Source organism: Gopherus flavomarginatus, chromosome 5, assembly GCF_025201925.1.
Source record: "Gopherus flavomarginatus isolate rGopFla2 chromosome 5, rGopFla2.mat.asm, whole genome shotgun sequence".
Classification (NCBI taxonomy): domain Eukaryota; kingdom Metazoa; phylum Chordata; order Testudines; family Testudinidae; genus Gopherus; species Gopherus flavomarginatus.
Window position 1 is genome coordinate 73,464,544 of NC_066621.1, and position 20,681 is coordinate 73,485,224.

Below are 20,681 nucleotides of genomic sequence, written 5' to 3' on the forward strand. Positions count from 1 at the left end.
CACTATCCATATATTAAAGATCTCTACAGTCAATAGCCTATTATAATTCCCCCAGAAGTTGGCACACAATAGAACAACATTAAAGCCAGGAAATGCAGAGTTAACAACAGAGTTCCTTTTTAAATTCAACCTGCTAGGTGCTGGATGTTGCTAATACATGGGGCAGGCAAAAATCACCTGCTATAACTAAGAAAGAGAGGCAAATTGAGGATGACAACAGTACTTAAAATCTCTCAGACTGAGGGTACGTCTACACTACGGGATTATTCTGATTTTACATAAACCGGTTTTGTAAAACAGACTGTATAAAGTCGAGTGCACGTGGCCACACTAGGCACATTAATTCGGCGGTGTGCGTCCATGGTCCGAGGCTAGCGTCGATTTCTGGAGCGTTGCACTGTGGGTAGCTATCCCATAGCTAACCCATAGTTCCTGCAGTCTCTCCCGCCCCTTGGAATTCTGGGTTGAGATCCCAATGCCTGATGGGGCAAAAATCATTGACGTGGGTGGTTCTGCGTACAGCCTCACCCCTCCCTCCCTGAAAGCAGCAGACAACCATTTCGCGCCTTTTTTCCTGGGTGAACTGTGCAGACGTCATACCATGGCAAGCATGGACCCTGCTCAGATCAATACCGCAATCGTGTACGTTATAAACACCTCGCGCATTCTTGTGCAGTCTATGTTGAACCGGGACCTGCAAAGCCAGGCAAGGAAGCGGCGGCGACGGCAGCACGGCGACGAGAGGGATGAGGACATGGACACAGAATTATCTCAAACCATGGGCCTCTGCGCTTTGGAGATCCTGCTGGTAATGGGGCAGGTTCTAGCTATTGAACGCCAATTTTGGGCCCAGGAAACAAGCACATACTGGTGGGACCACATAGTTTTGCACGTGTGGGACGATTTGCAGTGGCTGCGAAACTTTCGCATGCGTAAGGGCACTTTCATGGAACTTTGTGACTTGCTTTCCTCTGCCCTAAAACGCCATAATACCAAGATGAGAGCAGCCCTCACAGTGGAGAAGAGAGTGGCAATAGCCCTCTGGAAGCTTGCAACGCCAGACAGCTACCAGTCAGTCGGGAATCAATTTGGAGTGGGAAAATCTATTGCAGGGGCTGCTGTGATGCAAGTAGCCAAAGCAATCATTAAGCTGCTGCTACCAAAGGTTGTGACTCTGGGAAACATGCAGGTCATAGTGAATGGCTTTGCAGCAATGGGATTCCCTAACTGTGGCGGGGCGATAGATGGAACCCATATCCCTATCTTGGCACCGGAGCACCAGGGCACCCAATACATAAACCGCAAGGGGTACTTTTCAATGGTGCTGCAAGCACTGGTGGACCACAAGGCACGTTTCACCAACATCCACGTGGGATGGCCAGGAAGGGTTCATGATGCTCGCGTCTTCAGGAACACTACTCTGTTTAAACGGCTGCAGCAAGGGAATTACTTCCCAGACCAGAAAACAACAATTGGGCATGTTGAAATGCCTGTAGTTATCCTGGGGGACCCAGCATACCCCTTGATGCCATGGCTCATGAAGCCAGATACAGGCAGCCTGGACAGTAGTCAGGAGCTGTTCAACTACAGGCTGAGCAAGTGCAGAATGGTGGTAGAATGTGCATTTGGCCAATTAAAGGCGCGCTGGTGCACATTACTGACTAGCTCAGACTCCAGTCAAACCAATGTCCCCTTTATTATTGCTGCTTGTTGTGTGCTCCACAATCTGTGTGAGAGTAAGGGGGAGACCTTTATGGCGGGGTGGGAGGCTGAGGCAAATCACCTGGCCGCTGTTTACGCACAGCCAGACACCAGGGCGATTAAAAGAGCACACCAGGAAGCGGTGCACATCAGAGAAGCTTTGAAAATTAGTTTCATCACGGGCCAGGGTACGGTGTAACTGTTGTGTTTGTTTCCCCTTGATGAACCCCCCACCCTTGATTGACTCATTCCCTGTAAGCAACCCACCCTCCCCCTTCTATTACAGCTTGCTTAAGGAAATAAAGTCACTATCGTTTAAAAATCATGTATTCTTTATTAAAAAGTCATTATAAAAAGAGGGAGAGAAATGACAAGGTATCCTGGGTGTGGTTTGGGAGGAGGATAGGAGAGAAGGAAAAGGCCACTAAAAACATTTCAGTGTAATTACAGCGTTTTGGTTGGGCTATCCATGGGGGCGGAGTGGGCGGGTGCACGAAGCCTTCCCCCACACGTTCTTACACATCTGGGTGAGGAAGATATGGAACATGGTGAGTGGTGAGGGTGGTTACACGCGGGCTGCAGCGGCACTCTGTGACCCCACTGCTCTTCCTGAAGCTCCACCAGACGTCGGAGGATATCAGTTTGATCACGCAGCAGCCCGAGCGTTGCATCCCGCCACAGCATATCTTCCTGCCTACACCTCTGATCTTCCTGGCGCCACCTCTCAACTCGAGCGTCCCTCCTGTCCTCACGTTCACTGGCATCTTTCCTGTAATTTGATACCACGTTCTTCCACTCATTCAGATGAGCTCTTTCATTGTGGGTCATTTCCATGATTTCCAAGAACATTTCGTCTCGCATCTTCTTTTTCCTCCGCCTTATCTGAGATAGCCTTCGGGATGGAGCAGGGAGACTTCAAAAATGTGCAGCTGCATGAGGGAGGGAAAAAAGGGAGAGAAGTATTTAAAAAGATACATTTTACAGAACAATGGTTATACTCTTTCACAGTGAACAACACTATTCACCTTACATAGCACATGTGATTTCACTACAAGGTCGCATTTTGCATCTTAATATTGAGTGCCTGCAGCTCTGGTGTTACAGATCTCACAGACGCAGGCCCAGGCATCAGAATTCAGCTTGCATGTGGCCATGGTAAGCCACTGTCTTTCGGCTTCTGCAGCCTTCATATACACAGTGCCCTCCTTTCCCAAAAACCAAGCAAATCCCGTTCAGTGATACTTCTTTCCTTTAACATGCAGCAGCAGAAGCCACCCCCCACTCCAATTCTGTGGGATGATCGCTTTACCCCTCCCCCCACCACATGGCTGGTATCATGGAAGATCACTGCTCATCACCCCACTTGCTGCCCCCCCCCCCCACCGCGTGGCTGGTAGCAGGGAAGATTCCTGATAGCCAAACGCGAAAAAGCTCAGTGCTATTTCCCTCCCCCCGCTTGGCTACGTGCAAGGAAGAATTTCTTTTAAGCAACAGGCAAACAGCCCAGTAGGAATGGCCATCTCTGTCCCCTTACTTAAATTCCTGAATTTCAGCCAGGTTACCATGAATGATATCACTCTCCTGAGGATAACACAGCGAGATAAAGAACGGATGTTTCTTGAATGCCAGCAATCACCAGGACCATACGCAGCTATGCTTTGTCATGCAGTGATACCCGATTACTTGCTACATGCATGGTGTGGTAAAGTGTCCTACCATGGTGGACGGAACAAGTCTGCCTTGCCCAGAAACCTTCTGCAAAGGCTTTTGGAGTACCTCCAGGAGCGCTTCATGGAGATGTCCCTGGAGGATTTCCGCTCCATCCCCAGACATGTTAAACTTTTCCAGTAACTTTACTGGCCGCGAATGCATCCCAAGCCCTCATGGCAAATCAATCATTAAAAAACGCTTGCTTTTAAACCATGTTTTATATTTACAAAGGTACACTCACCAGAGGTCGCTTCCATGGCTTCACTGTCTGGGCTAGTGGCTTGGGAGGGCTGAGAGGGTAATTCCGTCTGGGTCACAAAAAGCTCCTGATTGTTGGGGCTAACGGAGTGCTGTGTGCTCTCTGCAAGGTCGTCTTCCTCTTCCTCTTCCTCCTCCTCATCTTCCCCCTCCGCAGAATCCTCAGACATGGTTGAGATTACAACCCCCACCTCGGAATCCACAGACAGGGGTGGGGTAGTGGTGGCGCAGTCCCCTAAAATTGCATGCAGCTCAGTGTAGAAGCGGTATGTTTTTGGCCCTGACCCGGACTTTCCATTTGCTTCTTTGATTTTCTGGTAGGCTTGTCTGAGCTCCTTAAACTTTCACTCTGCACTGCACTGAGTCCCTGGTGCGGCCTTTTTCCATCAAAGCCTTGGAAATTTTTTCAAATATTTTTTGATTTCGTCTTTTGGAACAGAGTTCTGTTAGCACTGAATCCTCTCCCCATATAGTGATCAGATCCAGTACCTCCCGTGCAGTCCATGCTGGAGCTCTTTTTCGATTCTCAGGAGACTGCATTGCTACCTGTGCTGATGAGTTCTACATGGTCACCTGTGCTGATCAGAGCTCCACGCTGGCCAAACAGGAAATGAAATTCAAAAGTTCGCGGGGCTTTTCCTGTCTACCTGGCCAGTGCATCCGAGTTCAGATTGCTGTCCAGAGCGGTCACAGTGGTGCACTGTGGGATACCGCCCAGAGGCCAATACCGTCGATTTGCAGCCACACTAACCCTAACCCGATATGGTAATACCGATTTTAGTGCTACTCCTCTCGTCGGGGAGGAGTACAGAAACCAATTTAAATAGCCCTTTATATCGATATAAAGGGCCTCGTAGTGTGGACGGGTGCGGCGTTAAATCGGTTTAACACTGCTAAAATCGGTTTAAACACGTAGTGGGGACCAGGCCTCAAAAGGAAATTTCCATCACCACACACAGCAGCTCTGAATCCTTTCATACAGTTTGCATAAATATAGCCAATACCTGCCAAATACAGATTTTGAGTAGAATATAGGCAGTTTAGTTTCCATCAATTACTTTATTTCAGCAGTTCCTACAGGATGCATGGTGGCAGTTCATAGTTTTACAGAAAATGACACAAAATAAAGTAAGTTAATCAAATACTAACCAACTTTAATTCTGATGGGCTCTCATTCCAGAGCATCCTGAACTAAAAGAGACCAAGGCCAACTGAGTGTTCAAAACCAGGCTCCATTACTATGTGCTAAGCAATCAATCTTACTTGATGTGACAGGTAGTTACTCAAGGTACATCTACACAGGAGAAAAAAAAAAATCATGGCTGGCCCAGGTCAGCTGAGTAGGACTTGAGCCCTGCCTGAAAAATTGCTGTGTAGACATTCAGGTTCTGGGACCCTGTTCAGGCCAAGGATCCCAGAACTCAGGCACCAGCCCAACCCCGAAGATCTACACAGCAACTGTTTTTAGCCCAGCAGGCCACGCCAGAGTCAGCTGATCTGGGCCAGCCATGGCCGTGCTGTGGGTCTTCTCTCTCTATAGATGTACCCTCAAGGAACCACGTCTCAGACATTCCAGGGCCTTTAAAGAGGACAAAAATTAACCCCCCTCCCCACACACACGATGATACAGAGATTAACACAAGCACATTTACACCAACCTACAGCACTCAGGAGTTGAATAGCTTAATTTTGCATTAGTCAGAGCTCCAGAAGTAACTAATGGTAAAACATACTGGAGATCATCAGAGGGGGAACAAATTGTTGTGAGGACCTCAGTAGAGAAGGCTAAATCATTCTCATCATTCCTATAACAACAATGGCTTACCACTGTACTGTAACCTAGAAATTCAGAAGCAGTGACTGATGTAGTAGGACCTTGTGGCTATAGGTTATTCCAATACATACTGGAATATTTACCTATACCAAGAAGAGCTGGATTGTGAGATCCACAAATAGTAACTTAACTTCCTATAATTGCCCAGCAACTGAGCTGATAATACTAATTTACCTTTAGCCATCAACTGGTGTTCAGCCATAACAAGATCAGCATTTTCTATGTTATAAAAAGACATCCAGGCAAGGCCGAAATGTTTTTTAAGTCTATAAATGCAAAGTAGAGAATGATTTTTTAAGAGCTCTTGAATGAATGAAGAGATTACCTGGAGTTTCCAATAATGACCCCACAAAAATGTTACTGATACTCATGTCAGTCAAAAGGTTAAAGTCATTCAGTGATACAGAGACACTAGATACCTGGCTTGTTTTCACACAATTTGATCATAACATTTGTCAAGTATTAGGTATTTTCTTCTCTAGTTCTGCTTCCTCCACTAATTTGTTGGCACCAATAGGAAATCATTGCCTTTATGTCATTAAACCACAAGAAGGGTATAAAAATCCCAACAATATGTCCCAGGATGAATACTATTCTCAATGATGAAGACAGCCCAAAAGTTAGCTAGTATCACTCTTACTTAACATTAAGGGATTCAATATACAATAGTAACTTTAAGTATCATTCTATGCATTTACCCTTGCATAAGGTAAATATAAACATTTTGTTAACTTTTGCACAATGGTTAAAGGCTGAACTGCACCAGTGATGGAGGTGTTCCTATATTTACAACAAACCAGGGAAGGGGAAGAATGTGCTTCACCTCCTTTTGAAGAAAAGAGAAGGATATGCACTCATTACTTTACCCCATCTTTGCAGTTACAAAAATAAAGTATAGTTAATTTAGCAAAGAACGAGCCCAGGTTCTAGCAATATATATGTTTAAATTAATCATTCAAACATACTTTAGGAATAGTTCACTTGATTTTAGTTATAACACCCAAATTCTCAATTTTGATTTAGTTTGGAATATTGAAGACTAATGCCCTAACATTTAATATAGGAGCCAGAGTGAGTGAGGTCATGCTCACATGTGCCTTCATAAAGACTACACTACTCAATTTTTTTTAAAGTTCTAAAATAGATGTTAGCAGCTAGCTTTAAGTTTCAATGTTATGGATTAATTCTTTATTAAATTTCTTCTAAAATGCCTGCCATCTGCAGTGACAGACAAGAAGGGTGAGACAATAGCTTTTTATTGGACCAGTCCAATAAAAAGATATTGCCTCACCCACTGTGTCTCTCTAATATCCTAGGATCGACAGGGCTGCAACAACACTGTATTCATGTTATCTATAACGTTTACTAATCTAGTCTAAATGATAAGGCTGGATGATAAATATTCCTTACCAGCAACACAATCAGATTTTAGTAAACACCACTGTCCTTTCTTTGACCTTTCCACTGTGGCTCTGCTGGCTTTATGTAAGCCCTATGTTCTCCCCAATGCAATATAACAACCTGGTAAGTTACTGGAAACTGTCCTTGGTACTGAATCAAGTCATTTATTATCAATATCAGAACTCTTCGCTCTATGTGCTGTGCTCATCTGCAGTGTAATTTAGAATGTAATTTCACAGGCTACTGCCTCACCTGTAGGGGTGCCATCTGGAAAGAGAATTATACCTGACATTTTCTCCCATGATGCTCTGCTTCCACACTGACAATGTTCAAGTTTAAAAAAAAAAACCAAACAAACCAAAAAAAACCCAAAAAACTTGCATTAGCACCTTCAAAAATAATTACTGCAAAGGGATCTGTACTGCACAAATCTGTGAGTAGAATATTAATGAGTTAGTCTTGCTAGCGGCTGAACTAACAGACATAAAAATGACATGTTCTCTGTAAAAGACCAAACTGAATACACGGAACACTTTAAATCCTGTGCTGTGGAATTAAGCGTTTCTCTCTTACAAAGCTTACCATTCTTCCACTAAACAATCAATAGTTAAAACAAATTACCAAGGTTCTTTTCCTTTCTTTACGCTTTACAATCATAAGTGATGAGACACTTCTCCTGCTGCCAAAAAGCAATAAAAATAGATAAACAGTTCTATGCATTAAATTCAAAGAAGGTTAAATCAGCAGACTGGCCTGAGTGATGAACAAAAATGTTGCTAAAAATTGGGCACATTCCTTTAAAGCAAAGTTACAAAAGGTCAGTTCTATGCAAAGAGACCCTGCTACAGAAATTGTCTGCAGACATTAATACAAATTGTTAGTTACTGACATTAACAAAAAACTCTTTTGTCAAATTTTTAAATACAGTACGAGAGGAGAGATTTACTTCAACAGTTTCACAAAACTCTTGCCAGTTGAATAGCATATATTACTACATATTAGTTTCCTTCTCTATTAGTCCATGAAATGCAATACCCTGTAGTCTGTCATAGTCACTGAAAAATAAAGGAGTTTTCCTTAAATTGTTAAATTCTGAAGATGGACTAAAATCAAAGTACAGAAAATATGGTGTATATAGTTTCAGATCAACACCTAGCAATTTAGGCATGTTCTCATCACTAAAGGGAAGTAAATGATTAATTTCTTTGGATGCAATAGGAAACATAGTTCTTGCAATAAAAAAGGTATAGCAGTACACCTATTTAGCTATATACAGAGCTGAAATATTTTGTCAAATGTATTTCTACGATGTGACAAATGACAATATCCTGCAACAATGTCAACAAATCATATGGAATTAAGATAAGCTTTGCTGAATAAATGTTATACCTTTGGGATCTACTGGATTAAAAATGTAATTGTAAATTGTTCTTGTGGAACTGTGTGCAACTCCTGTAGGCAATTGACTAATATAATCTCTGGGAAGAATAAGGTTTTTTTGGGACAACACACATGAAGTGGATTTCCTAGGAAATACTTGGAAACCCCCACCTACAAACTCAGCCTTTAAAGCTTTGATGTGGGGGGTGAGAGTGGGCAGCTGATCATCAGTTATATGAGAACAGTGTAAAGGCACAGTCTGGATTCTCCAAGGACCAAACAGACAAAGAAAGAACGTTTAAACAAACAGCTTGGGTTTAACATGACTCAGGGCCTTCTTCCTGATCCAGGAAACAAATAGGGCCTTTGGTCTATGGACGGGCCCAATCCTTAGCAAATGGTTGGAAGGCCTAAGCTTATTGAGGCCTCATAAAACTGGGTGCTAGTTCTGAGCTGAGGCTGTGATGAACTTGTGATCACAACAGAGACCCCTTTGGAGGACTCACCTGCCAGAGGCCCATGTTGGAGACAACGTGGGGTGGCGAGAGGGAAAGAGGAGGAAAGAAGGAACTCTGGTAAACTTATTAACATGCATGTAGATTCTTTGGTTTTTAATGTTTTCTCTGGAATGCTTTTTCCTTAAGAATAAACAACGTTTCCTTAGGAAGTGCTCTAACTTATAACTGTGGCAATTACACTGCATACTGCTTCTCAGGGGAGAAGCAAGTAGCTATATTTAGAATCACAGAATCATAGATTCTTAGGGTTGGAAGGCAGACTGTCTTTTGCTGGGAACACAGCAAAGGCAGGAAACCGCTCAGCCTGGAAATAACCCATCAGGGTGAAGAGAGGTGTGGGTCGCCACTCTAGAAAGGCAACAGCTGCGGAGCTGAAAGCCTGAGAGCAGCTGCCCTTGCTGAACCTCTATGGGGAAATACAGCTGCAGCTGCCCTGAAATATGACATTTATAAAACGGGTTGATAACTTGTTCAGTAAAGAGGAGGACCCGAGATGGAATGAAAGAAGAACTGAACAACCTAGTTTGGCAGCCACTTGAATAACCGCTATAATAATATTCTGTTGCCTGATTAGGATTTATGGTAGTAGCAAACTGAGAACATAGGAAATGCTGTACCAGACCAGACCACTAGTCCATCTAGTCTAATACCCTGCCTCCAATAGACGTTAGTATCCAACATTCCAGATGAAAACAAGAAATCCTGCAGAATGCAGTTACAGAATAATTTGTCCATAAAAATCTCTTCCTTCCTCCTCCCCCCCACCCCCAATTAGAGTTTGTCTTATTTCTTTAAGCAAGAAGATTTTTAACTATCAAGATAAATTCCCAAATATGAGGCCTGTTAGACTGTGGAGTAAGGTACAAGGTGGAATAAACTCGACAGGAAATTGTATCTGATAATCTACAGAACAATATTGCACTGCCAGGTACACAAACAGGACAATCAGTCTCTCAATTTTCTAGTTAAAGAAAGACTGATTTGCAGATTTTATTAAATTGCTCTTTATAACTATTTCACGGGGAACAAATAAATGCAAAATAAAGCTGTGGCACATTTAAATGAGGAAGAATAAGCTGTACAGGAACTTCATCACATGGTCTGCAGCATCTCCCAGTCTCCTAACACTTTATTAACATGGCCTTCACACTACTTGAAATTAATGATATTATGCAAGTTAATTCAAAAATGCACCAGGGAAACAATATTTATACTCACAGCAAAAAAAACAAAAAAACCAGTGATTTTATTAGCATTCACATCTTGCTGTGTCCTTAAGAAAGTGTAATATTGAACAGATAGAAAAAGAGCCAAACTGAAGATTTTAAAGTAGAAATTGGATACGCAGTATTGGATGTGGGCTGAAATCATATTTTCATACAACCTTACAGGAATCAATGTGTTCAGCATTTAAATAACTTCTCTTCACAATGTAATAAACTGAAAAAAATTCAAGTCTAGTTCAAAATATAGGTTACGATTTCTCAAAGAAAATATTTAAAGGTTGTGTTATTGCTGGCAAAATTATAAGCTCTTACTTCCAAAGTTTAATGAAGTCATCACAAAATTAACTTTAAGTACTACTGTATGTGGTAAATAATATTAAAAAGCACCAAACTATTTAAGCTAATAAAAATGATTTTTAAAAAATAATGTACAGCTATAAAACATGTTCGTTCTCTAGCTCCCACCACCAGTAGGGAGTAATAAATGTTATTTGCATCTCATTGCAACCCTTCCCTCCTCACTGAAATGATGAGCTTCAGACTTGACTATGGTACATGTATAGCAATAACTATAAGGAAAAATTGACAAGATTTTCCTTCAAACATCAGCAATTCTAATAAGTGAAGGATTAAGAGACAGGAATTTGGGGCTTTATACCTGGCTCTGTAAAGGATTCACTGTTTTAACTTGGAGGTATGGAGAGGTTGTGACTTATCCATCTACCCACATGTAAAAAGAGCATAACAGTCTCAGAAATACTGGAGGTTTCATTCAACTGTAAAATCCTTTTCGGAGAAAGAATTACAAATGTTTTTCAAGTGATGATAATATTCCAGGTTCCTTTTCAGATCCAAAAATGTAATTAAAATTCATTCAGGCTCAAATGAGGAAGGGAGGGAATAACTAAAGAATAAAAACCCCCCAAACAGGAAAGATAAACAGGTTTAAATGTGAGACAACATTTTGGAAGAGGAGTATTTTGCCATGAACCACTAGTGCAACATGGTATTTTCTTTCAGTTACCTGCACTGATTCTCTCTACAAGCAGCATATAAAATCTGCAAATATGCCAAAAGGTGTTTCATGTTTGCAATAAAATACCCACCACTCTAATTTTTGTGTAGGGCATGTCTGATTCAAAATACCTATAGAACTTGCATCAGCACTTCATATAGTGGCTCTTGTTTCACAGTTAAGTACCGTATGTAGAATTACTCTAATTGATGTAAGACATCACTGCCTCTTAAAAATCTTTATCTCCAGGGAAAGGGCATAAACATGATCCTGCCTGCAACAAGCTATTTTGCACACAATACCTGATGATAATGCAGTATTCAGAGCACGATTCTGAACTTCCGCTTAAATCTGGTATAATAAACAAAACTTGACACCCATAGTGATTTATAACCTTGAAGCACTGTACATACACAAATGCACAAAGAAAATCCTCTACTTGGTAACCATTTGCAGACTGCCAATGGACTATATATGAGCACTGTTTTAGCGGCATCTCGATACAGAATACAAGAGTAAGTGGGAATTTATTTAAGAACTACATTTTGAATAAAGTGATCTGATCAGTCTGCCTGTAGAATATCTATGACAAAGGCAACAAATTAAATATACTGGTCATGGTTTTGGTTTTTTTAAGGGTTGGATAATTGTGTGGCCAATAATAATTATAGTTCTCTAAATTAAGGTTTTCTATACTTCAGAACACAAGGTAACTGAAGGGCATTATAGCAGGTTCATCCTTCTCTAACACCACAAGTACAATGCCAGAGGTAAGGCACCTCTGCATACAAGACCAGTGGTCTAATCTGGTAGAGAAAATCTTATGTTCCTACATTCACAGTCACTTAAAACCTGGAGGTCTGGCAACCACAACATTTGCTTACTTAGAATCCCTACAACCACTGCTATTCTAAAGTAGCTTATTTTTATTAAACTACTCCAAAACACTGAACATTGCCAACTCTTCGTTCATTAAAGGCGCAACCTTAAATCATGGCCCTGCTTTATGCGGAAAGATAGATAAGCCTTTTAATTCCATGTATGCTGGCTATGGAAGCATCTAACTGTTTGAGGACATTGCAGCTCTTCAGGGAGAGTTGTATTTTTTGTTCATTCTGCAGAGTTTTTCCCCATACTAGGACTTCACCTATAAATAGGGCTAAAAGGATAATTGCAGAACCGTAAGACAACAGATCAGTTTCCTCCAATACTTTGCCAACTTGTGTGGAAAAGAGGAGGGGTCATTACTTGGTCACTATCGTCTTGCTCTAAACCATGTTGATCATTATGGTGGGGTGGTCCTCTGCTCCAAATGCCCAGACAAGAAATCCCTGATTCGGGCTGCAAGGCCAACCAGTCTCTCTATTAAACACACAGCTGGGGAGGAATCTTGGCCGGGAACCTCCTACTGAGTTAGCTCCAGTCTTTCGCATTATGCTTTTCGATACACACTACATGGAAGGGTAGCTCCCAACTGACCACACTTTTTTATATCTTCAGAGTAATTTACAAGCTAGTTTTAATGGAGAACAGAAACAAACTGGTGTCTTAGTTACATTTTGGACTTAAGAGGTAAGATGTACATTTTAGTCCTTCAGTTTTACCAACAGTGCATTCAGCCTCTGGCACGGAGGAGGACTGGCTTTGCTATTTATCAACATCCCCTGCCTGCTAGCCAGCCAAGAAACACAAATAAAATTCACAGAAGAGACAAACTGCTCATTCATCCTACCTCTAAGCTTGATGAGGATGATAAGTAGAGCAGAAAGCACGAAATCTTTGTTTTAGGCACACAAAATGAGACACCCACAAAATGCAACGTACCACCGGCTCTACCTTCCTCCATAGTTCTGTTAAGGGAAATGTAATCCAACTAGTCTGCTACAATATCTGCTAAATAAGAGCAGCGATATCTTTGCCACTGAAAGGTTTTCAAAGAATGGAACGCTTACAATTAAAAACTAGCATGGTCTAAACTCAACAATGTTGCCTGCTTATCTTCACTAGTCTCAATTTTTCATTTTTGTATCTATGTATGATTATTTCCATTCCCCTTCCAATAGCTCCACTGGAGTATAGAACTTAAATGGCTAAGTGAGAAAAATAGTTTAAGGAGGCAGCCAGCTTGGAAGCTATGTAGTTGTGCCGTGCTATATAAGATCTGCAGTTTCTAAACAAAAATGAAAATTCTCAGTAGACTGGGAATGTTACCAAGGCAATAGTAAAACATGGAAGATGTTGTAGAGTGTAATATGTCATTACGCAGGATTGACCAGCAATGTTGTTACAATGTTATTACTAGTGCAAATAAAAAAAAGTGCTCATCCATTTGTCATTTAAAAAAAAAAAAAATTCAAGTGATACTGCACCTACCCACCCAAGATGGTAAGGTATTTTTTATTCTCCCATCAAAAAGTTATTTGCTTATGGTGAGAATTTTTGCAAAAAAACTGCTAGTTCAATCTTGTAGTCCCACAAAAGACCATCAGTTCCCTGTCATGTAGGGCTGAAGTGTGAATCCACATGTGGCAGTATCCTTACGATAAACTGAATTTATCATCTCTCTAACCATCTCACTTGCACCTTTGGCCACTAATCCATCTCCTCCTGGCCTTGGACTCTATGAATCTGCTAGAGCTACTTCTGTATTCCAAATCTCTAAGCAATTCAAGTAGTCACCTTTTAAAAAAAAAAGGGGAAACCCTTCCTGTCACCTCACCCCAGTAAATTCACATCCCCCATGCAAGAATAAGTTAGACTAATTCGAGGACAGGTAATAATTTGATCTGGCATCTGTGGAAGTCTATGATTCAACACCTCATGACCCACAAAGGTTAGAAATAAGAACTTTAGACTCTTGGAAAGGTGAAGAGTCCCAGCTTTTTATTAGGATGCATATCATTTGCTGTTCATTCTAGAAGGTCAAAAGGGCATTTGAATCTTTACTCTTCCCCTGCCCCTCAAAAAAACAATACGGTGTATATAAAGCCAAGAGATTTCCCCATTTTATCAGCTACAATTTTATCTCCCTCAGAGACCTGGACAGATTGAGGTAACTGACTTTACAGATGAAAAGTATGAAAGATCTACCAATATACATTTTTTAAACTCTAAAATAATGCTTTGTAAACCACAAGACATATGCAGGATTGCTTGAGGTTTGGAATCGTGTAATGAAACACTAAATCTTTATACCACACTTTATTCTGTATATGTCACATCTCTTCCAAAAACCACTCAGAAGCATAAGAGAGGGAATTCATTTGTTACTATTAACCTCATTCTTCCTCCACCTTCCATTCTATTGTTTATCAGTCTGTTAGTTTTCTGGAATAAATTTGCTGCACAAAGCTTAATCTAAATCTGTTTTCCTAATGTCTGTATGGTGCATTATACAACAGTGCCATAAGTCTAACAAAGGCCTTGGGAGCTACCACCATATAAATAACATTTTTAAAATCTGTACTGGTATTTTTCATATCATTGTAAAAAGAAATTATTTTAAAAAACTGAGTGTGTGTGTGTGTCTGACTAAGTATTATGGAAACCATTTCTGTTGTCTTTGCTGCAGTGTAGACACACTCTAAGATGCTTTTGGAATTTCCAAAGTTGGTGTCTATCACTAGGTAATTACAGAAAACCTAATGTAATGCCATCCAAACAGCAAGTATTTATACTGTCAAAAGTAACCAAAGTGGCTAACTTGAGCCTGGGAGCTTTACTAATTTAGTTAGCATGTGATTAAACCCAAGTATCACACTGTTATAAAACTGCATGAAATATTTGAAACTAAAGGCAGTACAACTCAAAACACTTGCATATTTCCAACTCTGAGCTACTTAATGCAAATGATATGGAAGTCAATGCAGTTAGAGCCAAGAGTACATTTGCAAATGCAATAAGAAGCTAGTTAATCTTTGTTAAGTGCTGACTGTATGAAAAGTCAGACATGATACCTGTCCCAAAAAGATTGTAAAACATACGTTTTGTCTCATTTGTCTATGGAGAACACCAGACAACTAAGGAACTGCAGATATCTACATCCATGGGCCATGTCTGTGGATCGCGGATGGATGCAGACCGAAATTTTACATCTAGAGCCCCGCAAATCTGCAGATATCTGCTTTACCTCTGCGGACCACGTCTGCGGATCATGGATGGGATGCGGATACAAATTTTGTGATATCAATTTAAAATTTAAACCACTTGGCAGGGAGGGAGTGCATTTAACAATGCAATCTAATGCTTCCCAATGTAGTTTTATATTTCCACAGATGCTCAAAAAGATTAGCTACACTACATAACTTTGTATAAGCAAGATGATGATGTTTCAAGATCATGGCAAAGCTCAATTTTTTTAAATGGACTTTCTACGTGAAACCTATGTTATAAGACTTTACCCATGAGTTTTTGAAACATCATGCCATACAGTCACAAACTACACAAGCCTCAAGCTGCAAATTCAATATAGATGGTGAGCTGTATCAGACACAGTACACTACAAAAAGGCAATATAACTGTGCTTTAAAAATCTTCAATTGGGACAACCCAGAAAATAGGTGTTAGTGATTATCAGGTATTTCTGGTGCCAGATATTGAGGACCATTTTCTCCACCTTTCCTAGTGACAAAAGTTCTCCTTCAGGCAAGACAGATTTCAAAATTCAATTGAACAGTCTAGACTGAAAAAAAATCAGGATTATTTTTGTAAAACTGATTTTGATAATGCTTTTGCTTAAAAAAAAAATAAGTCTTTTACACTACATTTAGTTATTTGTGCATCTTACCATCCACTCAGACATAATAATGTCCACTTTCTCAACAGGCAAATCAACTTCTTCAATTCTTCCTTTGACGAGGGTAATCGTATCTTCAAGATTATTCAGCCTGCGAGTTACAATTTCACAATATCAGTCATATTAGATGACTCCTTAATGTTAACTCACCATGGAGGTTTCAATAATACAGTAGAAGACCTATTCTGAATGTTTACATTTTTCATGTTCTCCTTTCTAAGGGGTAAAACATTCTTCTCTACTATGCAGTAAAGAACCTGTAGCAGAGTAAGAGTTCAGCAAACTTAGTGCTTACTGCTTGGAAATTTGACCTCTAATCTTCCTCTTTTGAGTCATCTTTCAAAATAGCAAAGAGCGTACTAAAAGTTCCAAAAACTCTATCAGGCAAGTGACAAGTAAAAGATGGTGGTCAGTAGAAGATTAATAGGGGCATCCCTGAAGCACTGTGCATACGAAGTTGTTGGCCTCAAAGCACAGGAAAAAATAAAATGCAATACGTCTCCCCCTTCTTTTCAGTTGTAGGCTCCCAATTCTTCTCTGACCTCCCTGAATAAACCTAGAGTGTTGTGAGGCGTGCACGCTAATGAGTGATGAAAATTAACTCCCTCACAAAGCTATTTTAATAAAAACAAATTGCGTGCAAGCAAAACCACCTGCAAAGTAACTGAGAGCAACTGCTCCCCATAGATCAATAATATCATTCTACAATAAAGGCATTTTCTTCATTGTGCTTTCTGCAACAGTGTTATCTGCAATGTTTAATAACTGCAGTATTCCGATATTACCTTATGCACAATTTATAGTAGAAACATGTTCAGTACAAAAGGTTTTCTTTGCCATGTTGCTGCAGTTTTCTGAATAAAAACACATTGCCACTTAAGTGCTAAACAACTTGAGTTATAATATTTCCAGTCTCCGTAGTGCACCATATCAATCTTTCTTGCATGTGCATTATCATGACAGCTAATGTTATAGAGGACAGAATAATTATTTGCACCAGAGAAATTTATTTCTCCACAATTCTTATCTCTGCCCCTTTTCTGGATATCTTACTCCTACAATCTCTCTATGCCTCACTTTCAGTGAAACCCAGTAATCTCATTAAAAACTTAATCTAGAGGACAACAGCAGAGACAACATGAGGGAGAAATGGAAACGATGACGGGCTATGTGAACATTTGAATGAGGGGGCAATTAAATATTGACCAAACCTCAGAATCCTCTGTTGAAATATTTTGAGAATTTACAGCACCAAGGGCGATAATAGTGATAAAAAGAATTGTTTCTGCCGCTAAATATGCACTAAAAGAAGTTAGAATTAAGTTTGATAAATGAGAAATTTTAAATAGATCAACGAATCTGAGCAGCAGTTAGCTATAGAAATCTAGCCAAAGCAAAGGTCAAAATATACATAGGAGGAACAGTAAATTGAAAAAGTGGAAATTCATTATATCCATTACTTATGTGAAGTGCAATACAGTAGTAAAAAGTGATTTAGCAACCACACTATAGAAAAATGCAAGAATCTCATTTGGCAGGTCAATTTTTGTTTTTTACTCTACAGTGACAACTTCAAATCATGCTTCACACTAGAAAGTCATTGGACAGCTATTAGGTATTCAGGACAAGGCCAGAAGCACAGTTAGTTAACTCAGGAGTCTTCTATGTGGTGATGCAGATAGTTACCTGACTCAGAACCCTAATTTTCATCATGATTAATTCACCTCATTTTTACCCTGATTTTTCACCATGACTTTCAGCTTAAGTCAGTTATACTCTAGTCACTGACCTCTTCCACATGCTACTAATTCAGCATATATATGAGTAACTGTACTTCCTGGGGGGCAGATGTACTTGAAGTCATGACAGACATAGGTGAGCAGGCTTGCTCACAACATAGGAATTGCATTACTCCTCTTGCATTACTCCTAACCTTGTCATTTTATGATATTACAATAAACATTCATCATATTATGATGAACTTGACAGTTACACCCTTTATGAAAAGTACTAACTTATAACAAGGCTGTCATAAATTGCTTGAATGCAAATAGGAGAAATAAAACAGTTTTACAGAAGAAGTAACCAAACATATAGCTGTAACCAAGGGATCAGCCACTCTTCCCACCAGCTTCTCCTGACACATTACTTCTCATTTCATTAGTTCCATGTTTCTCATGCTCCCACTCTTCATATCGCAAAGTCCTCAACTTCCAAGGGTCACCGTCCTCCCTGTTCCATCACAACATCCTACTTTTACACATGGCCACATACATCCTAGTGAAACTGGAAGCAGTACTTTGTTCCTGGTGACCTTGCAGTGTTTTGTTTTTTTTTAAACAAAGGTTTTGCTGACACTAACGAAAATTAATGTTAGCAACATAATAATGTTCCCCTCCAGCTAGTAAGAAAACAGATAGAGGACAATTAGTCTGATTTTGTATATTTAAGAGAGGAACAAAATGCAGCAAGTAATAAGTGGACATTCTGTAACGTGCGCTACAAAAGGAAGACTCCATTAAAGTCTATTACAGACAACCAATTTATAGCAAGCCAATAGTATAGCTCTCGACAGCAGACTTATAAAGCTAAGACACCCTCTTAACTATGACATCAATTGATATATTCTTATATAACTAAGTCAGCAAAGTGAATTTTATAAACCCTCTTTAAAACTCTTTAAAAGCGTAAAATAAGCTAAAGCATGAAAAGTCTTCATTTTTAAGGACCAACAAGGACTTGAACCATGAAAGACAATTACAAAACATAGAATATAAAATTACATTGGACTGCTTTGATTAATTAGAGTGGCTCAGAAATTGTAACAATAACTTAATGTGATGTGGCTCTTACCTTACACTAAGATTTGTTACCTAAAATTTACCTAAAATTTCCCACCATTGCTACCACTGGTGGAGCTACTAGTGGAAGCACTAGAATAGAAAAGGCACTGGTGGTTGCTTTCCATTTATCCTCACCAAAAGACATGCACTCAATCTCTGCCAAGGCTGGTTAAAAGGGAAGATTTTTAAAGACATGAACAGATCTGACCACTGATCACTAACAGCAGTAGCTTTAACCACTAAAAGTCACTTAAGTTACAGCACAACAATTTCAGAACTTTTCCTACCTAATGATGTCCATTGCCTGATAAACAATTTCAGACTGGTCAACTCCAATCACCTTCTTCGCACCTGCTTTGGCAGCAAACATGGAGAGTATTCCAGTCCCACAGCCAACATCCAAAACCACCTGAAACAAAGAAGGTAGCATTTACTTTCTTAGTTCATTTTCCTTCCAATCACCACAAAGCTTTTCTTTATCTCTGCTGAAACTATAACCTAACAGGAGGAATTAAACTGTTCAAATAACGTCAGTCCCAAAATCCAACCATGACCCAATCATCCATTACAACTGAAGAGAAGCTAAAAGCGTCACCATACAAAAGGAGTAACTCTGAAGAGCCAGGTAAACATGGCAGATTGATTTCATCTTCAGATAGAGCAATTCATGAGTCATAACATTTACATGCAATTATTTGGGCATGCGACACTAGAACTACTAAAAAAATTAACATGGGAAAGTTGCATAACTAGGATGGACAGAAAATTAAAGACTAGAGCAGGGGTGGGCAACCTATGGTACGCGTGCCAAAGATGGCACATGAGCCGTTTTTTAATGGCACGTGACTGCCTGCTGGGACTCTGCATGCCATTAAAAATCCTGCTGACGCAACAAGCTGCAGGGTCCACGCTCCCCGGCCGGAGTTTCTGGCCGAGCGCAGCAAGCCGTCGGCCCCTCCTCCGCCTTCCCCTGGAGCCCTGCCGCCGCCGCGTGTGCAGGGCTCTGGGGCCCGGGCTGCGTACTCTCGCGGGGCAGCATTTGCGGCCGTGGGGAGGGAGATGCTCCCCGCTTATCCGGAGCCCTGTTGCCATGCGCGCAGCACTCTGAGGGGCGGAGCAGGGCTGCGTGCGTGTGCACATGGAGGCAGGGCTCCACATGAGCGCGGCGTCTCATGGTAAGGGGTCCGGGGCCGGGGGTTGGGTAAGGGGTGGGGGCAGTCAAGGGACAGGCAGCAGGGTGGGTGGGATCCCGGGGGGAGTGTTTCGGGGTGGGAGTCTCTGGAGGGGGCAGTCAGGGAGCAAGGGGGGTTGGATGGGGCATGGGAGTCCCGGGGTCTGTTAGGGGGTGGAGGGTGGATATGGGTCATGGCAGTCAGGGGACAGGGAGCAAGGAGGGTCGGGCAGGCAGTTAGAGTGGGGGGAGGTCTCTGGAGGGTGTGGTCAGGAGACAAGGAGCTGGGGTGGTTGTTCTGGGGAAGCTGTCAGGAGGCAGGGGTGTGGAGAGGGGATGGGCAAGCAGGGAGCAGGGTGGGGTTGTATGGGTCCAGAGTTCTGGGGGTCCTGTCAGGGGGCAGGGAGCGGTTGGATGGGACAGGAGAGTCCAGGGGGTTCTGTCTGGGTGCGGGTGTGTGTGTAAGGGTTGGGGCAGTCAGGGGACAGGTAGGGAGTAGGGTCCTAGGGGAGCAATCGGGGACAAAGGACTGGGAGGCTTAGACAGGGGGTGGGGTCCCAGGAGGGGGTAGTCGGGACAAGGAGCGGGGGGGGTTGAGAGTTCGGGGGGGGCAGTCACCCAGCCTTCTGCCCTGAGCCCTGACCGACCCCCACACACACACCCAGTCCTCTGCCTGGAGCCCTGCACCCCCACACACACCCAAGGACCCTGCCCTGAGCCCTGTACCACCCAGCCCTCTGTTGACTCCTTCACCCCCCACCCATCACCCCAGCCCTGACTCTGGCAGCCCCACACATACCCAGCCCCCCTACCCTGACACCTGCACCCC

At 41.6% G+C, this 20,681-nt stretch overlaps 1 protein-coding gene across 5 annotated transcripts in view; it reads right to left on the minus strand.

Moving 5' to 3' along the window:
- Positions 1–20,681, minus strand: part of PRMT3 (protein arginine methyltransferase 3) — a 119,037-nt gene that overhangs the window by 56,008 nt on the left and 42,348 nt on the right. For all 5 annotated transcript variants that reach the window (XM_050955383.1, XM_050955385.1, XM_050955386.1 and 2 more), the window contains 2 exons: positions 18,969–19,090; positions 15,830–15,929 (listed from right to left, as the gene is read on the minus strand). In XM_050955383.1, the coding sequence (XP_050811340.1) occupies positions 15,830–15,929; positions 18,969–19,090 (222 nt within the window). The remainder of the gene's footprint in view (positions 1–15,829; positions 15,930–18,968; positions 19,091–20,681) is intronic.